General features: G+C 38.2%; 1 protein-coding gene across 5 annotated transcripts in view; it reads left to right on the top strand.

The window, feature by feature from the left end:
* Ppargc1a (PPARG coactivator 1 alpha) overlaps positions 1 to 27,917 on the top strand; it is a 642,727-nt gene that overhangs the window by 590,621 nt on the left and 24,189 nt on the right. For all 5 annotated transcript variants that reach the window (XM_042285986.2, XM_076546284.1, XM_076546283.1 and 2 more), the window contains 5 exons: positions 9,939 to 10,133; positions 12,271 to 12,393; positions 13,240 to 13,444; positions 17,509 to 17,554; positions 17,664 to 17,737. In XM_042285986.2, the coding sequence (XP_042141920.1) occupies positions 9,939 to 10,133; positions 12,271 to 12,393; positions 13,240 to 13,444; positions 17,509 to 17,554; positions 17,664 to 17,737 (643 nt within the window). The remainder of the gene's footprint in view (positions 1 to 9,938; positions 10,134 to 12,270; positions 12,394 to 13,239; positions 13,445 to 17,508; positions 17,555 to 17,663; positions 17,738 to 27,917) is intronic.

The raw sequence follows: 27,917 nt of genomic DNA, 5'->3' as shown, positions 1-27,917 counted from the left end.
GAATTCTTATCCAATTGATTTCATGCACTCATTATTTCCAATCATATTACTCTGTTGAAGTTGAAAAAACCTTGATCTAGAGATCTGGATTTAGTGGTCTACACTGAGGTCCAGAATATTTCTGTTCTCAAGGCACCTGTTACTCAGGCAAAGAAGTTGGTAGCTTTGAGATGTCTAGAAAATCTGAGTTTGTGCAAAACTACCTATTTTGAGGAGAGAACGTTTAATGTCAGCTTTTATATGGGGGTAGTAGGAACAAATGAAGGAAAGGGGAAAACCTCCTAGCAGAACAACCAATCACATCCACTAGGAGTAAAGATGGATTATGAAGAACATGAGCCAGCAAAAACAGTGAGGCACAATTTCAAAACAGTCTTCCCTTTCCATGTGGAGGATTGCTCTGTTTCTTTGCAGATATCTGCCTGGACATTTTGGTTTTTATCTACAGACAAATATAGATATGACTTCTGATATGAAGATAGATTAGCCCAAATTTACACCCCTCTCCTATAATCTCTCCCATAAAATTCCAATAAAGAACATAGGAGCCATATTTTATCAAACATATTTTGCTTGATGTCCAACTCTGCCTCTCATTAAGCACATGATTTTTAGACTAATAATAATGTTAAATGGACAATTTAAGTGAAATAGTGACGTATGATAATTAACTCAGCACTAGACACATGAGAAGCATTCAGTAAAATCAGCTGCTGTAGCTATAGTTGCCAGCTCAGGACCTACACAAGATCAAGCCAGCCAGCACTCCTGAATGGATAGGGGAGGGACTAAAAATGTTCTATTCCTAGTTGACGATCTATTGGCAATTGATGGCTGCAGATGGATTTCTTTGAGGGTGTCACCTCTGGTAGGTTGCCGATGCTCCACTGGGTAGCTTTACATCTATGCACACACAGATAGTACTAATGGGACCAGTGGGTTATAAAAAAGGGGACAAGAGGAGGCCATGAAGTTGGGAAAGGGACTTAGCAGGGAGCCAGAGGAGTTGTAGGAAAGGGGTTGAGGATAGGCATGACCAAAATACATTGCCTAGAGAGATGAAATTCTAAAAGGATAAATAAACATGTGTTTAAAAATAAGCTGTTCTTTCTTGATGTTTTAAATTAAAATAACATCTATCTAAGAGAATTACAACATTAATTGAACAGAAAAAAATTAGCTGTAAGACAATGATAAGTATCTTAGAATTACTTTTAGGAACAGATTATTTTGTATTTTGGTTTAATCAAAGATACTGAGATATGCTAAATGTTTGTTTTTCCAGGTTCATACTGCTCTCTTTCACTTTTCTCTGTCCCTTCCTTCCTCCCTCCCTCCCTCCCTCCCTCCCTCCCTCTTTCCTTCCCTCCCTCTTTCCTTCCTAATCCTGAGACAAACACAAAATGATTCAGTTGTACAGTTAATGCAGTGGCAATGTCTCCTCTGTTCATTACAGGCTAAATAATTCATTGGAATTGTTCTTTCTAAACATGTAAGCATTTAAATCAAGTGACATAAGAGTATAATGTACATCAAACTGATATTCACTATTGATTCTTACAGCAACTGTACTAATGTCCGCTGTTTCATAGGACACCAATTTAAAATCCCGGGCTAAGATGAATAGATACCCACTGCTCAGAGAGGCCCTTGTCCTGCAGTGACATGGGTGATTCTGGCCCTGATAGAATGTATTATTTGTTTCTTCTTTTTTTGGTCACCTGGGAATTCCAAGTGGGTAGATTCTAAGTTCATATGGCATGATTTTCTTTTCATAAAACCATCCTATTTCTTCTAATATGTTTTCAAATTGGCTTCTTGGTGGTGTGTTCCAGTGTCCTCTCCCAAACAGGGTTGGTATAAATTAATCTCTGTTTAAAGGGCTCATCTAAATATCTTCCTTTATCATCCATGGGTATTACATTTATTCCTATGGGTTCAGAGTCCATGGGACAATACAGAAGCAGCCCCTTTGAATTTCTAGCTGTTCATATTTCCTTCTTTCCCACCAAGAATACATTGGCTGCTTGCCTGGGCTATCATCTGCTATGTGTGAGATGAATGCAAACTAATTTTAAATCATAGTCTAAGATAAACATTATTAAGAAGATAAATATGCTGGGGGTGGGAGGAGGTGGAAATTACAGATAAAACTAAAAACAAAAGAAAAATGAAATGTCACAATATATTCTGGGTGTTCTGAAAAGTTGTTATTCATTTAAATTAGCCATCTCCAATATGCCAAATGTCTTTTTTTCTCTGCTAAAACCCACAGCCTCCCACATGCTAGTCAAGCTCTCTACCACTCAGCTGCACTCCCAGCTTTATATGCCAAGTATCCTAACAATAATCAAATAGGCCTTCCAAAGATGTTGTTTTAGATAGCACATGAACAAGGAAAATCACTTATATATACAACGAACTATAGAGACAGGTAACAAGAGCGTAATGGGCTAGGGAAGGTGGCTAGAATGTGTCCAGAGTCATTGGGAAGTCTTCACTGAGAGGTCATATTTGAGTGATGGAAGGGAAAGGGGACAGAAACCTGTGGCCATCTGGCAAGAGAGCCTTATAGGGGTAGGGAACATCAAATGCAAAGGCCCCAGGAGAGAATGTCTGGTTCTTTGTGGACCAGTGGGCAAGAATTCAGGCAGGTAAGTTGTGACGTTTGATGGGTGACATGATGTTGACTTAGAAAAGGCTAACCATACGCCCCATTTAACCTGTGATAGTGTGGGCCAACCCAGTGTAGCTGATCATAGTGGTTTGGATAATAACTCATCTTGTGAACACCTAGCTAGTATGTCACTCTTTGGATTTTATATTTGGAGATAGGAAAGGGCATAAGTGGGAATTGGCAGGGACACAACAGATTTTTATCACTGTTGCTTAGTCTTCTGTGTTGACAATGGACTATCAGGGTGGGATGCAACACAGAGGCAGGGGGTTAAAAAGATGGTCATTCTAGATCGTGCAATGCAGCCAGAAGCCAGATTTGAGTTGCTTCACTGGAGGCTGTGCAGCTGCTAGCAGTGAGAATGAAAGCATCTGTTCTCTTAGTCTGCTGTCTGGTGTCCTTGCACTTTCTGCAATGATGTTTCTCTTCATTTACATCCAAGGTCAAAAGGAAGGCCGTGCTGCCTCTTCTTGGGTTTGTTGAGCTTCCTGCTCAATGCTACTACTCAGTTCTTTATCCCTCCTACTGTGAGAAATAGATATGAAATGTCACTTTTTCTGTTTCTCCTCTGAAATAGCTCATTCTGCCCACACCAACCATTCTATCGAATCTCTGTATCTACACGTTGGTTCCTACCGCAGCTTCAGAATAATGAATTCCACATGTTCTGTACATACTTAATAACTCATGAATATTGTGATATAAGTTAATAAGTTAGAATGGAATCTAAGTACAGATGTGAATATGAATTTTATGCCTGCTTAAATAGGGCCATATGTATTCATGGGAATTAAATGGATTCCTACAGATCTAAATATATCCATGCAGAAAAAAATTCTTCAGATTTGCCTGTATTTTATTTCTACTTGAATTTTGTTTCATCTTTGTAAGAGTTATCCCTAGTTCTTGATCATTGCTTTCCTTGGTTGAAATGGATAACTGAGACAAAGAGTATTAAATGCTGGTTATATATTGTATCTGGTCAACAAGAACAGATTGAGACTGATGTGTGTGTGTGTGTGTGTGTGTGTGTGTGTGTGTGTGTGTGTGTGTGACTAGACACTATTTCAAAAATGTATACTTGTTATGTATACTTATGTGTTCTAAAAGGTATATTATGGATGTATAATATTTCAAATGGTCTGTATGTCCATAGTGAAGTACTTAGATAATGAATTTAAAATTGTATTCTTTCTCTTTCCCCCAAATTTTAGCAACTTTAGCATCCAGCAGAAGTTGTTGGTCCTAAAGATAAATGGCAATAAGCAAACCCTTGGTGTCTCTGTAGAAATTGAAAGCACACTGAAGTATTTTATAATGTATGCTATAAGCTAAGGAGGCCTATTTGGGTTGCTCTCTGTTACTCACATATGCTTGTGGGGTTTTTAATGTCATGTTTGCTTCTGCCTTCCGGTGTTGGTACTTGTACCACATCCTGTATTTCACACGGTAAATAAAACTTAGTGGGATACTTTAGGGACTCTGCTTACAGAATGGGGAAAGATCTAGAAGTCCCCAAGTGGGCTGTGTGGAGAACTTACCTGTCTCTTGTTGATTATGTAATAAAGGAGGCAGAGCAGCTGTTGGTGTCCCTGCATAGAGAAGCACGAAATACTAGGGTGGATTGCCACAATACAGGGGAAGAAGAAAGGGGTGGGAAAGAGTTGTTTAAAGACACTCAAAGCACCTCACTCCACCTTCTACAGACCTCAGGCCTCTCAGAGCTCACACAAGCACTAAAGAGAGAAGCAGCATCTACCCTGACTGCAGTCATTCAAAGAAAAGATTGAAAAAAAAAAAAAAGCTTGATTTCAGGGGCTTAGTCTAGATTGCTATCTTTTAATTTCATTTCAGAACAACAGCAACAACAGTGAAATGTTATTTATTTATTTATTTTTACTTTGAATGAATCTTCTTCTAAATCTTAGAATGTTATTCATCAAATCCAAAATTCATACATGTAGACTTTTTTGTTGTTGTTGGCCAATTCATACACGAAACCAAGGAACTCTGTGCATGGAGATTCAGGTAAGCGTACCTGAAATCAATTGGATTCCTCATTTGAGCTTTCAAATCCATCACAAAAGTCACTTCTCTATATAGTTATTTGAACTCTTGGTAGGATGTAGTAGAACAAATAATCCAAAATATTGGATAATCCAAAAATGTCATTTTTATTTGGCTTTGGAATACACTACCAGATGTTACTCTAGCAGATTTCCCTTCCTAATTAGGCTTCACTTAAAGAAGAAGTTAATTTCATCTTCATTAGCTGTTTCCAAATCAGCAGGATAGGGCAAGAAAGAGGCCTAGGGCATGCTGGGTACTTGGGGGAAGCTGGCCCAGAGTGGAAAGTCAGTGGTAGATTGTACACATGGAAGAAAATTCAAATGTAGGTAATCAAGACGATGGGCATATACACTGGAAATACTTCTGGGAACCATCTTGAAGAATTCTCAAGTTGCATTGATACTTTTTTATCTTATTAATCATAAATTCAGAAGAAGAGAAAAGATATTCCATAACAGGAATGAAAACCTGAAACTTTGCACAGGAAAATAGAGACACTGTAAGGTTAAGTAACCTCTCACACAAATTGATCTCTGAGTCAACAGTTCCTAAGAAACTGAAATTGATTAATGAGTGATAAGAAGACCCCCCTGTTTCCTTCTTATTGATGATTTGAATAATGAGGAAGCTAAAATTCTCATGGCCTAATTCACATTAAGAGAGCTAAGATAATGAAGCTGTGATTAAATGGCTATTAAACTATTTTTATCAAACAGAGATCAAGCGAGTGTGAGAATCTGGGGATGCAGAGTGTAATTGCAATTCTACAAGATGCAGAAAAAATTACTATCATGAGCAGGGCATGGTCCTTCCGTAATAGGCTGCATTTAGAAACCTTAGGGATGCCACATGCGGTTTTTCTCTGTGTTTCTCCCTCCAGGTGTCGGTTAGCAACCCAGTCCTTCATCTTCTCCTTGATTGGGTGGATTTATTTGCTCTCTAGGGCATGTTGCTGGATGAGCTGAATTCAGTGTGGGCCCAACCGCCATGTCTTCTTTATCAGTTGGACGGTCCTTTTGCTCCTGTGGGCAAAGCAAGAGAGTCCAGTTCGGGCCTGGAGTCTGGGATTTTAATCTTTGGGTGACCTTGGGGACCCGTAGGAACATGGTTTATCGTCTTTAGTTGTGCTGTTTAGATTATGTCACACCCAGTGCACAAGCCATTTCAGGACACTGAAGTCTCAAAGAGCCGCAGTGAGCCTCCCGATTCCGTTGACTGTTCAAAACCATTATTTATTAATGATGAGGCATGGCTTAGGAATTGTTGCAGATTCCAGATTTTGGGTTGTCAGTATAAAAGCCAGTGTATCATCTGTCACAGGAAATTCTTTACACCTGGAGTGAGGTTTTGTTGCTGTGTCTCTTTCTTCCTGGAGAGCCCTTGGAGAGTGGAGCTTTACAGACACACGGGCCTTTATTTAGGTCAGAAGAATAGCAACAAAATTGTACCATGGAAGGAGAAGCCAGGGTTGAAGCTCCCCATAGGAAATGCCCTTGATAGCTGCAGAGTAACTCTGGAGATGCCTGTTGACCTCGGCTTTCCTGTCTCTTCTGCTACAAGGAATCCAGTAAAGCTGGTGATCTCCACACACCTGTGGTGATCTGCTCTTGCATTCTAGTAGCTCTACTTTTCAATCTTTAGAGCAATCTCAACCTTCCTCTTATGTGACCTTCATTACAGTTTCTCATGCTGGGTTGACCCTCTCAACCATAAAATTATTTTGTTGCTACGTAATAGCTATAACTTTGCTTCTGTTATGAATTGTAATGTAAATGTCTGCCATGCAGAATAGCTGACATGCAACTCCAAAGGGGTCACAACCCATAGGTTGAGAACCACTGTTTTAGATGGTGCTGAGAAACGCTCTGTCTTGTAATATTGTAAGTTCAGGTGACTGGAGAGGAGCACAAAGGTCAAGGCTGTGAAAATGTCCCCTACAGTGTCACCTGGCTCACTCAAGTGCTTCCATTCTCTGTCACTTGTGAACAGACATGTGTTCATAGGCTTCTGTGCTTCATCTGTGGTGACTTTGATTTATTTGCTCTGTAAATTGGGACCAGAGCAATAATGGAAAGTGACATTAATTGTTTAACAGAGTCCTCTTTGTCACATCCATTGCCTTCTCTGGGATGATGACTATTGAAAACTAATTGAAATTGCCACAGTGAGGGACAGAATCCACTCAACTTTACATGTAGGAATATTTGTTGATCTTTGCCACAGAGGTATGTCATTAGGCTCCCATAATTAACGAAGAAACAAAGTTTGAAATCATAACAATCATTCTTCCCAAATTCAGAACAAACATTACTAAGTAAATGGTCTTGGAGTACCTGAGCATACAGTGATAGTAAACATAGCCAATAATCATTTTTAATTGACAGAATAAAAAGGCTGGTCTTATTGGTTGGTATGTACTGCTTGAACAGTAGCCTTCCTCGCCCAGGCATCTCAGCTGCATACACATTTACTATAGCAATCTCCCATTCTACAAGCCTTGCCTTCCCATTGTGCTTTCAAGAGAGGAGAATTAAAATAGTTGGTGGTTTGATCAGATCTTGTAAATTAATTATGACATTATCAAGCTCCAATATTTCTGCCATTGTGTGTAGTATACATTCACTCAGGCTTATTAAAGAAATCGGTGAAAACTAGTTAATTTAAGTGTTCTTTGTCATTTTGGCTTGATTGGAATTATCGGAGTTTGTTTACACAGGGGCTAGAGCTGAAGCGCTATTGTATTCTGTGATTGAAAGTAAATAGCAGCTTGTAGTATCACTGGAAAGCCAAATACAAAATTTAAATCAGGGTAAACAAAATTACTCATTTATTGGTAAACACTCTTAACCATTTTTCTTGAATTCTCTTTTGACTTCAGTGAATTGAACCGTTTTTGAAAACGAGATAGGTATTCTTGAAAGTTTTCAATTTAATGAAAGAGTGCATGTGTATGTATTTGAGAGGTCCTCAAAGATCATTTTATTACAAAATACAGTCAGTTACAGTAATGCAAATCTCATTATTTTGATAAAATTTCCGGTAGTATATTTTATTTAAATATACTTTTATTGAGAAAAGTTTTATGACTTGCACTTAATTTTGTTGTTTACTGTGTGGTGGTAATTAAAATTTGGGAATACTAAAAACTGAGTCATTAGAATTTTTACATACTAGATTATGATATAAAGCAGAAAAATGAAAAATATTTTACTATTTCTATTATTGGGAGCATATGGAAAGATACAGAAGAATTGGGGGAACTGAGGTTTTGTTTATTTGTTTGTTTGTTACTGTGCAGCTTAGATTTTGAAGAATGTTTAGTTAATGGAAGCAAATGTGCCATATGAAAGTGACTGTGAACTTCTGGTTGGGTTTCTCTTCTTCATTAGAATTTGACTCAATCCAGTTGTCACAGTGGAATGTGCCCAAAGTACATGACTATTGTCCCAAATCCAGGGGCAGCAGGAACATGCCATATGCAAATGTTAAAAAGGTCCATTAACACCCACAGAGAATAAAATGGCTCTTCTTGGCCTTTGAATCTAAAGGAAAACAAAGTCTGTAGTTTGACTCCTAGATAGAGAGTGATCAGTAATGAGGGAAAACATTTTTTTTCCCACATGAAAATAGAATGTCTATGTGATGAGGCCCTGCCTAATTTCGCTAGTAATACAATTTGATTTTCTGATTAGCTGTCTTTTTCTGTGATTCTTGTAATTTTGTCAGGTCAATTAACTGAAGTTCAGTGCTAGTGAGAAAGGAAGTGTGGGCATTGCCAGCTTTATTAGATGTCAGCAGCTTAGGTGCATTTTGTAATAGAGTTGTGTGGGATAATTTAGCCATATTGTTAATGTCATAGCATACAGAACTTGACGGAAAAAGAAGAACTTTTGAAACAGGTCAAATTGGATAAATAATGTAGAATTCTAAAAGAAAGAACAGAAAATGATGTGCACCATCTCTGTGGGTGCCAATAAATGCTATCAATGAATTATTTTGAGTAACCAATGACCATGTATTCCATGTGCCGAGCACTGATGCTAACTGATTACATGCATAGACAAGAACACATTGTCATATTAACAGATATAGACATTCCAGTTTTTGTACAGAGAATCAAGACTAAAATTATCTTTTATGTGATTTGTTCATATTGTTCATAGACTATTTTTCTTTCCACTAGAGGAAAGAGTTCAGTCTAATTTTTCTTTCTATCTTCAGTCCTTACCATGACATCTCCAAAGACTAAGGCATTCGATAATATTCATGGAAGGCATAATACAAGATTAGTTTTGTATGAGCATCAATGAAAATAAGTTTAGGCAGAAGGACAGCAAGTTAGAATACATCACGGAAGCAAAGCCCCTACTAGAAAGCATATTATGCTGAAGTTAGAACTTCTGACACAACAGATGAGTTTGGTTAAGATACATTGAAAAGAGAGCTTTCTTCTTAGCAACTGACTTCATAATAAGGAGTCCCGGCATTGCAGAGCACAAATCTGAAGAATTGATAGTCAATCTAAAGAAGTTAAGAAAAAGAGTAGAGGAAAGGTCCCAAGTTTGGGTTTGGGAGACAAGAGAGCCATTATATGGTAGAAGTATCCAGTAGGCAGAGATTTATGACTTAAGTTGGGAGAGATGTCAGGAAGAGAAATAAATGGTTTGGGAGTGAGCAGTGATGAGATTATAATTGAAATCACAAAAGTGTGGTAGATTTCCTTAGTATAGTTCAAGTTTCTGATGGTGTTCAAGTGAAAAGTTGTCTAAATATTTGGGGTGGCATACTGAATTGGAGATCTAAGAACTGTGCATGAAGGTTAGATGATGATTAAAATTCTCTTAAGGCCTGAGATTTCCTAAGTTGGAGGAAGAAGACATAAGGATGTGGAAAAATGATTGTGAACACAACAGAAATATATGCCGCAGTATTAAGGACCGATCTTAAAAAGATTGCTAAACCAGACAGCTCCAGGATCAGTAAATGTATTTTGTAATCATATGATTCAGACTAAAAATGAGTTAGGAGTTTGAGGAAGACACAATCTTTGTGTTCTGGTATGGGCATTGAAAATTTCAGATACAGTTTCCTCACCCACCCAGACATGTTGAGCCTATGCTGATTAATCATGATGTCTGTCCCCTCTTGTCAACTCATTCATGTCGTCTGTATTTTTTCTCTGCTTCTGCAGAAGATAGATGAAGAGAATGAGGCAAACCTGCTAGCAGTCCTCACAGAGACACTGGACAGTCTCCCTGTGGATGAAGACGGATTGCCCTCATTTGATGCCTTGACAGATGGAGACGTGACCACTGACAACGAGGCCAGTCCTTCCTCCATGCCTGACGGCACCCCTCCACCTCAGGAGGCAGAAGAGCCGTCTCTAGTAAGAACCCTTCCTACTGTTTAACAGTGGCCAGAGTTGCCGCAGGCTGCCCAGTGCATGACTGTGGTATAGGAACAATTGGGTTTGGATTTTTAATTCAGACTAAAGTGAAAAGAAATCTATATAAGCCAGCCTAGATTGTCCAATTCTGTAATTCTCTATTAAAGAGTGTTGATAATACATTTCTTACATGGCAAAATGCAAGTTGTTTATGAAAGCAATCTTTTACTGTTCCTGTGTGTGAGAGCGTTTCTCTTAGAACCATTCAAGTTCATAATACAAGCTTAAAGAGTTGAACAAGATCTAGAAAGAAAAGAATAAACATTCACCTTTGGTCTCTAAAACCTTATCATATCAAAATGACTGAATTTTTTAATGTAAGATTTAAAAAGGATATTTAAGATGGATTAAAATAGAACTTTATCAATTTCCCCATTTTCTATCATCCCTCCAGGACATCCTAGGTACCTCCTTCTTAACCTTCTATACTCCCCACTCTCAAATTAATAGCTTCTTTTAATTCAATTTCAATTATTATTATTATATACATTATGTGTGTGTGTGTTCAAATATGTAAATACAACCTATAAGGTCTGTTTTTGTTGTTTCTGTATATGATTTCAACATATGCAGAATTTTAGTGGTTGCATAGTATTTTTTTTTGGTATGGAGATGCTATAATTAATTAGACAATCCAGTACAGTGAGATGTTTAGTTTTTTTTTTCTTTTCATGTTTTTGCTGTTACAGATTGTATAATAATGTTTACATTTCTTTGCATATGATTCTAAACATAGAATTGCAAGTCAGGCAGTATGTTATAGTTTAAGACTTTAGATCAGCATTTTTTACGAAGATGAAAAAATAATAGCTTATCTGAAGCTCAAGTTACTGAAATTTGTGGTAGGCAATGGAGAGTAAATTTGTTGGCCATGAGGAGTGACTTTTCTTTTCAACAAAATGCTTGACCAGAATTTTATTAGTTCTTAGTGCCATTTGCCTCCTCATCTATGATAGCCATTTGTCATTTGCTATAAATCTCATGGAAGAGCAATGCTGTGTAAATTATGGAATGCCATTGTTCTAACATTAATAAAACACTCTGGCATGCTATTTGGAGGTTGATTCTCTCCAATTGTTAAGTCTGAAGGAACTCTACATGAACATATGGAGATCTGCTTGCTTCCTCTTTGGAGTCCAAGATTTTTGCTCTTGAGGAAAAATTTACATGCTAGAATTATTCCTCACTCACCATGCCTTCCATGTGTCACTGGTTCTCTGGTCTAGTACCTTAATTCCTTAACATTGATTTGCATCTGTACAGTTTGTTCAATTGGGAAGTGTTGTTGAGTCAAAGACATTCTGCATGTTAGAGCAGGGAGGCCCTTGAGAGTCATTCAGCCAAATGCAGAAACTGGGGTCAGTCATGAAATAGTAAGTGCTAACCTGGGGCATTGTAGTGCACACCTACAATCTAGTTGTTTAGGAGGCTGTGGGAGGAGTATGTCTTTGCATAAGGAGGCCCTGACTCAAAAAGCAAAGGCACAAACAAACAAAAATGGTAAATACTTGTCTTGTGCTATAACCCACATGAAGGCTGTTGAACAGCATTCTATTTCCAAATCCTTTCTTTCTTTTCTTACAGCAGTGATAGCCACTGCTCGAATCCACATATTTTTAATCCATCAGTTTATACATTTAGTTATGAAACATGGCTCAGAAAATGTTTTCACCAATTATCATGCCAGTTTGATGGGCACAGAGAGGAAGATTCAGTATCTAACCTCTGCCTCCAAAGCTTTAGTGGGCAAGGCAGGCTTCCTTACCACAGGTGGTTTTGCTTGAGGAATCTTTTTAGGGAAGTTCACATCATTATTCTATGTAAAAAAAAAATCGCTTAAAAATTGAGGAAAATAATATCAAATTTCAAATAAATGTAAGGAAATATTTTCCTAGGTAAGCACTGTAATGCTAAAATCTTTTCTTACTTTTAATGAAACTGTTTCCTTTACCATTTTTGTACTAAAGTGTGATATCATTAAAGAGAAATATAATTAGTTCTAGTCAACTTTCAGTTACCAATCTGAAGCTTAGAAGGTGTGTAACTTTTCTTGCTTTCCTTTCCCTGGTATGTCTAGCTTAAGAAGCTCTTACTGGCACCCGCCAACACTCAGCTCAGCTACAATGAATGCAGCGGTCTTAGCACTCAGAACCATGCAAACCACAACCACAGGATCAGAACAAGCCCTGCAGTTGTTAAGGTGCGCATGCAAACATTTTCATAGAGAAAAGTAAGGGTTTGGGGGTTGCACTAATCTGTGTAACAGACATGAAGTTTGTATGTATTAATTTAGTCAGGATCCAGCAGCTGCCTCTGGAGTGGAAGCAGACACAAAGTGCGTCTCCAAACAGGGCAATAGCACTTGGGGGAAACCAGGAAGAGTTCCCTTATGCATTGTTTTTCTGATGATTAGGATGTGTAATTCCTTTCCCACTTGATTAATACATGCAGTGGGTCTGTCTGTACCACAACACGATTTACTGGCAGCTGTGGTCTGTGGATGACTTTAAGATGCAGGATGGCTGTTTTGCCAGCTGTTTAACCTGAGAAAGATAGTTTCGGATTCACTGCACAAGATCCGTCTCTGCCATTAATTGGAGAAAATGCTGGCAATGACATAATTCAGTTAGCGGGCTGTATTAAACAATGTTTGTCTTGCCATTCGCTGTGAGCGAAAGCAGAGCGTTAAGGGGTACTTAAGAGAGTTGTGAATACTGGGCCTCAGCAATCAGCGGTAAATTAAGGTTTAAAGCAGCTTTTTTTTTCTTTACTCACAGTAAAGGCGCTGTAGGGTCTTGTTAGTTACATGTTGCTGAGTAGGAGCATCGGGATGGAGGAGAAATGAAATAAAAAGCTGCATAAATGGCATTTAGGAATTTTAAATGTAATTTTCTTCCTTGTTCTGCAAACAATTATTCACAGCTCATAGATCCAGTACACTTAGACTGAGCACTTCACCGAAAATCTCATCTCTTCAGAAAACCTATATCCATTCCGATAAGGTTCACTTCACTAATTTTAGCTTTCTTTATGCCTTGTTTTTAAGACCGAGAATTCATGGGGCAATAAAGCAAAGAGCATTTGTCAACAGCAAAAGCCACAAAGACGTCCCTGCTCAGAGCTTCTCAAGTATCTGACCACAAGCGATGACCCTCCTCACACCAAACCCACAGAGAACAGGAACAGCAGCAGAGACAAATGCGCCTCCAAAAAGAAGTCCCATACACAACCGCAGTCGCAACATGCCCAAGGTACGCCAGGCCAGTAACAGCCAGCAGCCAGCAGGGGCGCTGACTGCATCTGGGAAGTCTGAACGTGTGGACTGAGCTTCATCCCATCTGTGTTTGTCTGGGGCACAAGGGGTGGGGGAGTAGGGTGGGGTCTTCCAGGGACCCAGGTTGAACGTATTTGGCAGATAGGCAGCAGGAGGAATTGACTCCGAAAGACACCTGCATTGTTAGCTGGGTGGAGTGGGGCCGCGGGGATTACAACACCTTTGAGGTTTATACACATCTGGATTACTGAGATCACGGACTGTTATGTTCAGTCGCTTGCCAATTCTTTTCAGGGCTCTTTGATTTTCCCTTTCCAGTCATGGAGGAGAGAGGGGAGGGAGGGAGGGAGGGAGGGAGGGAGGGAAGGAGGGAGGGAGGGAGAGAGAGAGAGAGAGAGAGAGAGAGAGAGAGAGAGAGAGAGAGAGAGAGAGAGAGAGAGAGAGAGAGACAGAGAGAGACAGAGAGACAGAGAGAGACAGAGAGAGATATTTCCCCTCTCTACCTTGGGAAGCAGTAAATAGCATTAAGTAGTCTTTATGATTAAATACATTCTTGTTTTACTTTTTAAGACCACCTGCGATGCTCCCAGATTTTACTTCACATGTAAGGATTTGGAAATTCCTGATTTCCCCCACCCTTCATATTAAAAAAAAATACTACCTAGATTAAACAAAACATCTGGGTTGATTTTTATTAGTCCCATATGTAGCTAGGAGGCTGATGCTTGCGAGGCAGTTTCGGGGGATTTGGGGAAAATATCTCTCCGCTGAGATACAGTTTTCTCTCTAAACTCTTCCCCTTCCAAGTGTGGAAGTCCAGGAAGCAGAAAGAGGGTTTGCTGGAAGTAGCTGTTGCTTTAAAAATGTCAGCTTCTGCGCCCTACATGGAATCCTGTCCTGGACGCTGTGGTATGTTCTGTGGTAGCTACAAACAACTCCACTTGGTGTTTCTGGCTCCCTAATTTACAGCCACCGGGTAGTAATCCCTGTTTGGTTTGAGCCATGATCATTTCATACAGCAGGCACACTGCTGCTGCTGCTGAAGAAGATGATGATGATGATTATTAAAATCATAAGCATTTCTTTCTCAGGGTTTGTAATCCCTCTACCTTCCTACCTTAGAGGACTTTTAGGAAATTTCCTTTAATGTTCTAAGTTGGCGCTCCATTAGGATTTGTTGTTTGTTTTTGTTTTCCTTGCTGGATGTATCAAAGTTACTACCAGCCTCTGCCTGTCTCTTTGGCAAGATAAATTTAACTACATGGGACAAACTCCCTTCCAGCTTCTCCTGCCAGGATTAGCCCCTGATCACAAGCTCTATCATTGTTGTGTTGATTTTGTTGTAGCAGAGGGATTGATGATGTTGAAGACCTAGGAAAAGGAGCCCACTGAGCTTGGTGTAGTGAGTGAGTGAAGAATCCATTGGGTTTCTCCTGACCAGTTCCAAGTCATGCATTCATCTGGGGCTGAACTGAGAGTCTTGGACTCTTTGAAATCCTGTGGTCAGGAACCTGGCCAATTAGCATATAGTTTGAAGTTCTCTATCTCTTCTCTCTTTTTCTCTTGTACACTCTCTTCTCTCTTCTCTCTCTCTCTCTCTCTCTCTCTCTCTCTCTCTCTCTCTCTCTCTCGTATCATTTTGGAGTTTGAGATGTTCTTAAAGTTCATTTACCATTAAATATTACCACAAACTTTTACAAACCATGGCATTGGCATTGAACAATTAAGTACGTCCCTGGAAGATGGTTTCTCTCCCGGGGACCAGTTGTATGAAGAATTTTTAAAAGTATAGATCTGTGGTAAGGCCCAAAAGGCCCACCCCAGAACAAAGCCTGCTGATTCAAAAGAAAAAGAAATCCCTTAGTTATTAGAAGCCTAGGAGAAAGGAAGCCTAGCCTGTGATTAGTAACCAATAGGCGCTTACCCTCCAAGATTATTTAAATTATTCAAATTAAAAAGTAGAAATGGCCTGAACAGTCAGAGACTATTCTGAAGAGGACAGGGAGATGACTTTCTTCTTGTGTTGGTATGTTTCTGACAGGGCTTTTTTTCTGCTCTTCTTTACATTGTGACATTATGCACCTTTTGGTTCCTTGAGATAATTGCCTAATCTATGGTATGTGCTGGGTCTCATTCATTCATTCACTCATATACATATTTATTCAAAAAGAGTATCAACATGAAGGGTAACTGTGAGGGTCCTAGCAGTCTGTGGTCAGCCAGCCCTTGGAGCAGCCCCAGGGAAATTCTCTATAAATGAATCCAGTGGTCCTCATGAGATAGTGCCTGTGAGCCAATGTCCAGTCAGGGGTTCCAGTCTTAGGGTGATTGGAGGGCTGCCCCTACATAGGCCTCTCATTCCCTACTTGCCTCTGCTGGTATTCAGCATGGCTGTGGCCAATTCTGTCCCTCTGTTGCTCTTAGGATTCCCTGTACCTGACTGTCTGAATCTTTGAAACATTTGTATGAGCATTTAACTTGGCCTGTTGTACATCCCTGTTTCTGATTTTCAATGTACATTTATTGCGTGATTTACCTCATTGTTCCTAATCGGGTAGTATCATCTATAGAACCTGTGTAAATTATCCTGGCTATTAGCAAAATATCATAAAAGTGAGTAAAATTTGTTCATAAATTTCTTCTTTTTGAAAGGCTGATTAAATTAGGCATACACAAAAATTAATGTACAATCAGCTCATCTATCTGTATATATGTAAAAGCCAATTAATCAATGTACCTAATTTGTAGAAGACAGCCCGAGCTTCATATTTCTGGATGCACACCGGATAGATGATATACTTACTAGTCAATTGTTTAAAAACGAAATTCTAATCTACAAATTAAATATGTAAATACTATTTTTCACATAAAGTACCTTATTCCAGGCTAATTTATACATAAATATTTTTTACATTTCAAGGGACCTTAATTACTAGGGTTGATTAAATTACTTTAAGGTGTATTGAATTAAATTCCTTTTGATAATAGGAGGAAGGAGACATCTTAGTGTCCAACTCTGCCAAGAATCAGTTTTATGGCCCTGTAGGCATTGTTTAACATCTTTGTATCTCAGAGTATTCAACCATAAAGTAAGAAACTATTCCAGAGACCCTTTTGTTTCAACTCTATGATCTTCATTATACATGTAGCTGCCTCTTGACCTTCTGAAAGTAATTAACAAGAAAAAATGGACAAAAGCTTGCATGCATACATATCCACAGATAAGTGTGTGTGTGTGTGTGTGTGTGCGCGCGCGCGCACGCGCACACACACATAATATATTTCTTACTATTTATTCTCTTCTTCCTGCTCAAAGCACAAGATTGACATAAAGAAATAGTCGACATATTAGAGCAAGAAAATTCCTACTCTTGCATTTCTTGTTGTGAAAAGACACTAAAGAAAGTAAGATTCTGTGGCATTCAAGGACAGAAAGGAATAGTGAGCTTTAGAAAAATGTCTATTGCTCTTTTAACTGGTAAATGTGATGCCTCCATTTGTCTATCAGATTTGGGATGCAAACTCCATTTAAGCCATCTGGGTCAATGTCCACAATTTGTCATCATCTCTCGATGATGGTTATTGCTTGAGCCTTAGTCTCATAGAAATTTCCTATTCTTAGGGCTAGATATAAAACTATGCATTTTAGGAGTAAAATCAACTGAATATTCATAACGATCTGTCACCTTGTAGTTACTCTGCAATTTCCTAGTGTAAACAAACCGTGTACTGATTTCAAATTAAAAACAGAAAACAATATTTCTCTTTGATGGTATGATGCAAATTTTGTGTCCTAAACGAGATGGTGCATTTTGGGACAATTCTGTGTTTGTATGAGTTTCCTAATGGTATTGTACAAATTCAAATGTTGTTTGGAGTTTGCTTTAGCATAATAGACTGTAGTCTGACTTTTAGCCAACATTTAGGCTTTTCCTTATTTTATTCTTACAGTTGCCTGGTTGTTTCCTACTTGAGTGTGGCAGAAAGTCAATCTGAAAAAGATTCAGTATTTTATAATTAGTTTCTTCTTCTTTCCTTTAGCCAAACCAACAACTTTATCTCTTCCTCTGACCCCAGAGTCACCAAAGTAAGTATTAAGAAATGCAAACATTTTCAGAACGGGAAGGGGGTTCTAATACATTTGGCTACAGCAACTCCATTTCAGTTTGTTTTTATAAATGTGCCATATCTTCCAGTGACCCCAAGGGTTCCCCATTTGAGAACAAGACTATTGAGCGAACCTTAAGTGTGGAACTCTCTGGAACTGCAGGTAAGCTTTTATTTCAGTCAGAACTTCTCTCTGTGAAATACATATTCGATGATAGACTATGTTTTCATGGAAATAGAGTACAAGTGGAATTGGATAAGAAGTCATCTGCAAAGTATCTTCAGCTGTTTACTTAAAAAGAAAAAACAAAGCAAAACAAAACAAAACAAAGCCTAAAAGACCTTGAATTGAAAAGTGTTTTAAAGAGACAGGTTTATTCATTTTCAGAGCTTCTGAGACATGGTTTTGCTATGGATTCTCAAAGAACACTACTTCAGGTTAAGAGACCCAAACATTAGTAGATGGAGAACTGACTATTTTTTTCCAGTTTCTTTTTTAGTAGCAATGTTTTTATTAATTCTTTTGAGAATTTTATTAAATGTATTTTGAACTTAACACATTTGATCTCCCAATCAATAAGTGTGATTGACATCTAAGTGGTTTCAGTAACATCCGTAGTGACCTAATGAAAAATAGTGTTTTCTTTTTCAATTTTGAGATTGAAAAAAATAAGAGTTAGTGATATATTAATTCATCTGTAAGAAGTCACCAAGATGGAAAACAGAGGTAACCCTTAAATTCAAATTTATTGTCAGTACTTCATGTATAATATTTTCTCACTCTGACATATATAACAGCATAATGCTATCATATACATATCTATCATTCATATATGTGTATTAATATGTATTCATATCGATCATTAATATATGTATATATGTACACTATTTTTATCTTTCCAGCAATGGAGAAAAATGAAAATATGCCATTTCACAAGCCACAATGTTCATTCATATATATGTATATATATATGTATATATATATATACACATATGTGTGTGTATATATATATACACACACAAAGAGAGGGAGAGAGAGAGAGAGAGAGAGAGAGAGAGAGAGAGAGAGAGAGAGAGAGAGACCTTGTCTCTGTCATTTGAGACTTCTGAACTGCTCTAGTTAGTTCTTGTTTCACATGGAGACAAAGGAGCTTTCGCACTTGAACTAACAGAAGAGTTCCTAGGCAAACTTCTGAATTGGTTGTAAATGGCACTTTAGGTTGTAAATGGAGGCTCTTGACATCCACCAGAGAGTAAGTCTCAGGATGTCTAAACCAGGAAGTCCTTGGCTCTGGCCATTGCTGATAAGGATAAAGGAACAGTAAGGTAGACAAGATGCTTTCAACCAGAACTTTGGTGCCTACATGCATCATGGTCATTGTTGCTAAGTTTAATTTCACACTTTGAGTTTGCTAAATTACCTTCTTATCAAAGGTCTACTGCATGATTGCATGGTTTGGTCAAGCAGCAGAGTAGTTAATTTCATGGCATATAATGTGTGAATGCAGATGACACATACATGTACAAACAGGTTTATGTATACATGAACATACTCATGCATACTTTCACTTGTAAGTATATGCATAACTTTCTTTTTACAATATTTACTTTTAGTTTTAAAAATCATGTTTATATGTGTGTAAGTGTGGATTTGTGCACATGAGGGCAGATTCCCAAGGAACACAGAAGAGAACATTGGATCCACTTGGAGCTGGAGTTACAGGTAGCTAAAAGCTACCAGACATGGGTGCTAGGAATGAAACTCAGGTCTTCTAGAAGAGCATTCCATGCTCTTAACTGCTGAACCATCTCTCTAGCCTTTATCCTGATTTCTTTTTTCTTTTTTCTTTTTTTTCTTTTTTTTTTTTTTTTTTTTTTTTTTGGTTTTTCGAGACAGGGTTTCTCTGTGTAGCTTTGCGCCTTTCCTGGAGCTCACTTGGTAGCCCAGGCTGGCCTCGAACTCACAGAGATCCGCCTGGCTCTGCCTCCCGAGTGCTGGGATTAAAGGCGTGCGCCACCACCGCCCGGCCATATCCTGATTTCTTAAATAAATTATACTTATATACATTAATAGAAAGAACTTTTGTGTGCACATATTATCTATATGAGAGGCCTTCTTATTTGACCAGCAAAGACAAATAGTTGGTGAGTTTTTTTGAAAAGCTGCTACACAATTCTTCATTTAATTTTTGCTTGATACATATAAATAGTCATTCAAATATCACACTTTTGTTAGGAGACAGTGGGCATAGCATTGAGCTTCAGTGTGCTAACCAGGAATCCATTCATCTTTTTTGCATAAATCACAGTAATAAAATGTCATGAGGCTCTCCAATTTTTACTTCATGTTTTTTGAGGGATGATGATCTAAATGCAATTTTCTTTTCTGGATTTTTTGTGATATTTCCAGTGCTCTGCAATAACACACACACACACACACACACACACACACACACACACACACACACACTTGACAGTATCTTTTCTAGAAATTCACATTAATTGTGTCTTTTAATAGAAACAAATTCTCATACTAACATTCCATTTATTTACATAAAACTTTATTGTCTTACTTAATACCAGTCCCTGGGCCAATGAACATTATAAACAGGTTTGAGAAGATACACCACTGTGCACCTCAGTAAATGTCCAGCTGAAAGTGATCTGTTAATTGAGAGTGTCCAGAACTTGTGGAGTTAGTCTGTCTGTTTCTGAAGGGAGCAAGCATAGTTATGTACCAATGCCTGGCTTTCCAGTAAGGAAATATTTATTATGAGTATAAATAATGTCAGCCTCTTAGAAATACCACAGATGTAAGTCAGTTGAAAAATTCTTTGTAGTTCTAAAATGAAAATATTCATAGAGCTGTTTTCTACAGTAATAGGCACGTAGCTGTAGGATCATTATGTATGTCAGTGAATGCTTATGTAATCTCACAGCCTAAGTTTTCACCTGACATAAGCTGCTTTTTGTACCATCTCAAACTCTATTATCAGGATATAGCAGTATTGTATAATAATCATTTGAGCAGACAAATAGAAATTTATTTGCTCAAATGCTTATTTTTACATGTTTAGGTTGTTTTATAATGTTACTATTTTGAAATAGCACTCTGGGAGAAACCTTTGTACATAAATTTTAAAATCTGATTTCCTCAAAATATATTTCTAGCAGTTGTTATTGCCCAAAATAAGCATATAAACATCTTAGGGCATTCTGATACATACATTGCTACACTGATTTGCAAAATGATATTTCTATTAATAGTCCCACTCGTGCTAAGGGGACATCCATGCCTCATTACATCTAGGTCGATATTGGATGTCTTCACGCCAAGGTGTCTTCCTAGTTTCGTATAAATTTTTCGCCTTTTACTAAATATGAACACATCACACAATTTGTATTTAATCCTTTAAAGATATTATAAAACACTTATTTATATTTTCTTCTTTTATTTATTTTTATATTTTATATTTTATTTAGTTTTATATTTTTTTTTGATGACTGTTTGGCTTTCATGTATGTCTGTGCACGGAATGCATGCATTGCCAGCAGAGGCCAGAAGAGAGTATTGGATCCCTGGGGCTGGACTTCCAAGCCACCATGTGGGGTGCTAGAAATAGAACCTGAGTCTTCTGGAAGAGTGGCCAGTGTCTTTAACCTTTGAGTCATCTCTCCAAAGCTTATTTATTTATTTTTGTGCTATTTGGGAGGAATTAAAGTCCCTGCACTTACTAGGCAAGCACTGTACCACCAATTTGCATTCCCCAGTACAGGCACTTAGTTTTAAGTAATTTCCTTACAAGTTTGAGTTTTTAGTAGTCTACTCTATGGAAAGGTTGGTCAAGATTATTTTGTAGATGCTAGACATCCTTAACATTTTATATAGTATATTTATTTCTGTCAGGGACTTTATAGTAACATTATTAATTAAATCCTTCATTCTTTATTATCATTGAAAGAGTATTTGGTACAATGTAAACCAATTTACCAGGATTGTTTTTCTTCTCTGCTCATTGTTGGTGATATGTCAGGCCTTGGTGAGAATACAGTCAGTATGAGGCATAAAAAAAAAATTCCATGTATAGTGCTGAGAACAGAGTCTGGCCATAGGAAGTATAAAGTTATTTTTCTCAAGTTTGAGATATGGTCTAATAGCTTATTGAGAAAAGAATGTTCATTGATACGTGGCACAAAAGGAAAACAGGTTATTAGATATAATATTTTGGACCTTTAAGAAAGATGAGCCTAAAGGATGATTTTTAGTTTGCTAAGCACAATATCAGTAACTATACAGAGAAGCTGAACTGGAGCCAACTTGCGTTATACAATAGAGGGAATTGGGGTGATGAGTCACATGGAGGAGCTGAAAGGTGTGGAGAATGAAGTCCTGTAGTTAGTATAAAGGAGGAGATTGGGTTGAAGGAAGAATTTTATAGTAACATCTACTATTTTGGCTATAGAAGGAATTCTATGTAGTGAGAGATGCCCATCATCTCCCCTTATTAATCTTCTATAGAATGCATTGCTAAATAGACAACATTGGACATCTGGAATCACAAAGGAGAAAGAGAGTCCTCCAAAAACCACTGTGGCACCCCATCCCTGTTTAAGGAAGTGTTTGTACAGAAGACTTAGAACTTTGAAGATTGTTAAGGGTTGGAAGTAGTATCAAAGCAGTGTTGTTGCTCTAGTGAATGGCCTAGGTGATCCCTGGAATCCACTTGGTCAGTCTTCAGTTTTTAGATTATATTCACAACAACTAAATACGAGTTCTGTTGTACTCAAAGTAGCAGAACACAAGCAGAAATACAATATTTCCAGTATTTAACTACCAGTGCCCTACAAAAAAAAAGGCAACTGCATATAATTCAACTTGAATTTAAAGACCATATAAACAGCAAAGATAAAAATAAAAGTACACTATTAGGATCAAAGAGACAGTGCATCTTAGTGAAGCTATACAAAACCCACTTTGATGTTAGACAAAGTCAAGTTCAACTCAGTGACTGAGTCTCTGTGAGTGTTAAATGAGACTGAGTATGACTGCCAACATATCATATAGGCATCCAGTCCATATTAGGTTCTGCTGAGGCCTATTCACCTTGCTTCTCAAGTTGTCAAGTCTCATCCATCTCTAACATTGCTGGTCTCTCTTTGGCAATTTCACATATGGTGTTTTCTATTTTCTTTTATGGCACACACTACCCTACTTCTATTTCTCCAAACATTGAATAAATACTGCTTTTGGTACAGGTATAGGATTTAGAAAATGGAGGTATAAGCAACAGATCTTTCAGATTCTGTTAACAACTATTTCACTGCCACAAACTCTGGAATTCTTGATTGGCATTTTAAACAAAATATTATTTTGACTCTCTGCCCATTCCATTATCTAGGAAAAAGCTATATGTTGACAGCAGCTTCCTGGTGAACTCCGGGTTCAAAGTAGCTCCATCTGACTAGAGTGTAGATTAGATTTCTTTTCTGGATTTTAAAGATAGTAGTTGGCATCTGTTATGTTAAATAGTTTTCTTCCCCCTTGCCAAGTTCCATTGATCGGTATTGGCTGCCAGAAGCACTGTGTTGAGAGAGATTCTAAGGCCAAGTTTGTACTCAGTGGGAATGTCATGATCAATTAGTGATGTCTGCCACAGGTGCAGCAGGGGGTGAATGGAATGGAAACAACATCCATACAGTTGATTGGTTGATCTTTGATCTACCTGCTTATTCTGTTTAGTTGAGACAGAGAAGGTCTATGAAGCTGCTGCATGCACCCTCTTACTGTCCTCTTTTACTTTACTCTAAATTTTTTCAGTGAGTTTCCCCAAACATTTAAGTGGAAATGTAAAGACTCAACAGAATTCTAAGACCTCCAGAATAATGTGTGTGCCCCATCTGCAGCATCTTTGGGAGGCAGGAGGGATGAGATAGGGAGTTTGTTTTATTAGGTATTGCCAGCTGCTCTGACTTCCTTGTGATTGTCCTAAGCTAGCTTGTTGTGGCTGATAAAAAAACAAAACAAAACAAAACCTCTTCTCTTTTACAGGTGTAAAAACTAATTTGATTTCAAAATAGCTGTTGTTAGTAAAGCAAGATGAGAGAAAAGAGAATGCTCTTTTGGCAGAAGGCATTTAAATCTATTGCATATGGAGATTTTTCAGACACTACCAACACATTTTTGTGTCTGAAATGGAAATGGCAAAGCAGTGTCAGCTTAACAAGGTGATGGTTTGAAACATAAGACACGAAGGAACTTGGTTAGGGACCAAAAATGACTGGTCCCCAACTTTTATGTGTATGCATAAATGTTTTGGTTATCACTATAAACATTGCGAACACAACAGAACTGTTTTTATATGGATAAATAAATGAGCAGAACAAAATAATCAGCTGTCTTTTCACTCTGGGACCACTGAGTTCTGCCCATCTTTCCTTCTGTTCACATATCCTTGGCTACACTGTTTTGAATGGAATGGACATGAGGCTAATTTGATTTGTCATTATTTTATTTGTTTGAGGATTTCATAAGTGAACACACTGTATTTGTATCATTTCCACCCCTCACAACTCTTTTCCAAACCACACCTCTTAATTTTACATCCTCTTCTTCTATAATTATTATTGTTATATATTACACACACACACACACACACACACACACACACACACACACACACACACAGAGTACAGATAGTGCTGTTCTTATTTAGGATTAACCAGTTAGGACTGAGGTCTCATCCCTGAAAAATTAAGAGGAAGAAGAAGAAGAAGGAAAAACCACTGGTTCTTCTTCCCTCAGCAGCCATTTACTGTCTGTAGTTTTTTGTTGTTGTTGTTGTTTTTGTTTTGTTTTTTTGTTTTTTGTTTTTTCAATAAGTGGCACCTTGTGAAACTTTTTTCTGTCCATATATTGGCATGTTGCCTGGTGCAATCTATTCAGGTCTTACACAGGCAGCCACATTGTTTAGAGTTCATGGGTTAATGCATGGCATACCTAGAAGACACTATCCTGTAACAGTCAGCTTGGTCTTCTGGCTCTTAATATCTCTCTGCCCCTTCTTCCATAATGATCTCCAAATTTAGGGGTAGCCGTTCTGTTACAGATGTCCTGTTTGGGGCTGGGCACTCCATGGTTGCTTATCATCTGCATTTTGTGATGTCATTTATTTTTAACTGAGTATTTTCACTTTGTTAAATAACTAATCATTCAAATTGCAGTTTAGTGAACTTGTGGTTAAAAGAAACACAAATTAATGAATTAATTTCTAATTTCTTCTATTTTGAATTTTTGGATTAAGAGAAGAATTTTTATTTTTCTAAAAGAAACATTGACAGTGTACATGCAACTTGTCCTGTTGGTAGCTATTTGTTCTGCATTTGACATGCTTTGAGAAAAATAGAAAAAGCAAAATATCTACAGTATCTAGTAGTTTAACGGAAAAAAAAAAAAACAAAACAAAACAAAAAAACAGCTACAGAAAATTTGGAAGTTGGCCAGTGAGTGGTTCAGTTGCTAAATGCACTTGTTGCTAAGCTTGACAACCTGAATTTGAGAGCTGGGATTCCTATGGTTGAGAGTTAAAACCAACTCCTGTGGCTTCTTCTCTGATCTTCATATACTTAAGCACTCAGACACACATCTGTGCACATACATACATATGCACACACGCATGTACCACCACACACATACATTAGAAATGAATAAATGTAATTTTTAAAAAAGGAAAGTGCGAAGTGACTTTGGCAGGTTATTTAATCCATTCCTTTTGAGGAAGCATCCATGAAAGGGAGAGTTTGGAGGCCGGTGTAGTGTTTGGCCACTCTTGCTGGCATGTTACCCTCTAGCTTCTATTTCCAGCCTCATTCATCTCGGCCCGAGATCTGTAATGCTCACTCTTTCCTCTGTTTGCTTTTCTGGAAATGATACTATCCCATTGTCTATTTAAGCCAAGGATAACAAAGTGACTTCCAGCCTCACCTCAGGTTTGGGTTTTGGTGGTAGATAACTGCAATTCCAGGTTCTTAGCTTCAGGTCTGTAGAAAAATACTTCAGGGGCAATTAGTAGTAACCTCAACTTTGAATTTCACAAGTGAAAATTGGGATATTAGGTGCTTTTTGTAGGAAAAGTCTTGAGGCTTTTCTGCAGTCAGTTTCATCCTTAATGATCGGGACGATGTGCAAAGTAATTCGTGATGTCAGTGTAAATGGATGCCAGCCAGAAAACCAGGGTAATGCATAGGAGGCCTTATGGTGCTAAGTGTTCACACCTTAGTGGATGGATTTTGTGGTCCACAACTGACTCTTGGGAATGAGCAAGAGATGGAGGACATCAGAAGAACTGAGACCAGCCAAGTGCTTTAGCGCCCTCTGCATCAGTAGCTGCTGTCCCAGTGTACTGGCCTTCTCTCTGCTCTCCTGACAGGATCTTCCAGTTCTGAAGCTCTGGGATACATGAGAAAGACAAGACCTGCTTGTCTTTGCCCCATCTTCCTGCCTCGGTGAACTTCTAAGCTAACTTAACCCCTCAGTGTTTTTCCTTCAACTCCTAAATTGCCATAGAACCCAAGCAAAATCCTGCTGTTCAGTTAAACCAGAAGTGAACGGCAGAGTTAGCAGGACATTCTGAGTCAGGTTATAAACTGTGTGCGCATGTACACACACACACACACACACACACACACACACACACACACAGGCAAGAAAAAGAGTCCTGCAGAATTTAGTTGAATACTAGGGCTCAAGACACAGGGCAGGAGCTTCATCGTTTATTAGAGTCACTCAATTAAACAAACAAACTCCGAAGAGAGCTGCTCAAAGAAAATCACTTCGTGGCACATAATGAAAAACAAAACAAAACAAAACTTGTCTCTGACTTTTTCCTTTAAATAAAAGGGTTGTTTAAAAAGATGACTTGTAGAGTGTGTGCCACTTCTCCCAGATCGGCAGTGCAGAAGTGCACAAGTGTGAGTGATGTAGAGGTACTTGTTTATTATAGAGCACATTTCAATGCAGTAATCATAAATATTGCTAAGGTTGTGCTCTGTTGAAATATGACCTACATACTCTTGATTGTTTGTGTTACGTGATTTGTCTGACACCCATTACATTCTGGGTAATAGCAGCCATTTGTTGCTCTGCACAGCAGGCTCTTTTGACAAAAGAAAATAGGCAGCAATAAAAAAGCTATAGTCTGAATTACATTCTGCACGGAGCTGCACTGCTGAGAGTTTCTGCAAGTGTCTTAACAATGCTCTGAACTGCCTCTTGTCAGCCTTCAGCCTGTAATGGCCATCTGTCCTCACATCAATCTGTCAAAACCTGCTAAGTTCAAGAGAGAGCACGGAATATACCTTGTACTGTCAACACCAAAATGTACACATTCCCCGGAAAAATCAACACGCGGGAAAGGAGCCAGAGGTTATGGGAGGCATTAGCACTGTTGATTTAGGCTTGTGGCATGAAATAGAGAGTCCAGCCATTAGTGGAAAGATGAGCAAAGGAACGGAGCATTAAGGAATTGAGTGTCGACCTCCCCTGTACCACAGGGGAAGAGACTGTGGGCAGAGCAAGCCAGGTTAGAGAAATATAGCTGATTCAGGAGCCAAGAGGGGTAACCTGTCCCATCAGGTATGCTTAAACGTTTGACACAACACTAAAAGAAATAATAAAAGAAATGGTCTTTGTGCTTCCGTTTTCCTTTATTTTGCCTTAAGTCTTGACTATATTTGGAAATAGATTTTTCAATTAAGCGCTGGGTGAGACAAAGTTTGTCATCCATGAGATTTCTCAATGTTGTGCAGAGATATTCTCTGGATACGGGGGTTTTGGGAAAGAGTCTGAAGAAGATGCTGAATTGTCTAAAATCTTTCCCCTACTCTCCCATAAACAAACAGTGAATCGTTTCCCATCTGATGAGCAAGTAGAACTTGATTCAGCAGGCGATCTGAGCAGAGATTCACAGCTACAGTGTTTTCACTCACAGCACACATTTGGTTTTCCCTAGAGCATCTCCACCCATTTTAAATGTATCTACAACAAAACATAAGTATATCAAAGTTAGAAGAATTACCTCCTTATTAAAAGCAACTGTGATGTCCCTTCAGGTGGAGTCTTTGAAATACCAGCAACCCATGTAGCATCCAGCACACAATAGGTATGCTGTAGATGTCTGTTCAGTGACAAGAGGATCTCCTATCTGTAGGACATAAAAAACTTTTGTCTTTAACTGAAAGGAAGTATGATCAGGGAATCTCTACATCCAAGAACAATTGGAAAACCATTTATTTAAACAATAATGAGCTTAGATACTGGGACAAGGGTTTCAAAATTTGAAGAGTAA

Source organism: Peromyscus maniculatus, chromosome 10 (genome assembly GCF_049852395.1).
Source record: "Peromyscus maniculatus bairdii isolate BWxNUB_F1_BW_parent chromosome 10, HU_Pman_BW_mat_3.1, whole genome shotgun sequence".
In the NCBI taxonomy this organism is placed as follows: Eukaryota; Metazoa; Chordata; class Mammalia; order Rodentia; family Cricetidae; genus Peromyscus; species Peromyscus maniculatus.
This window is presented reverse-complemented; position numbering and strand designations above follow the sequence as displayed.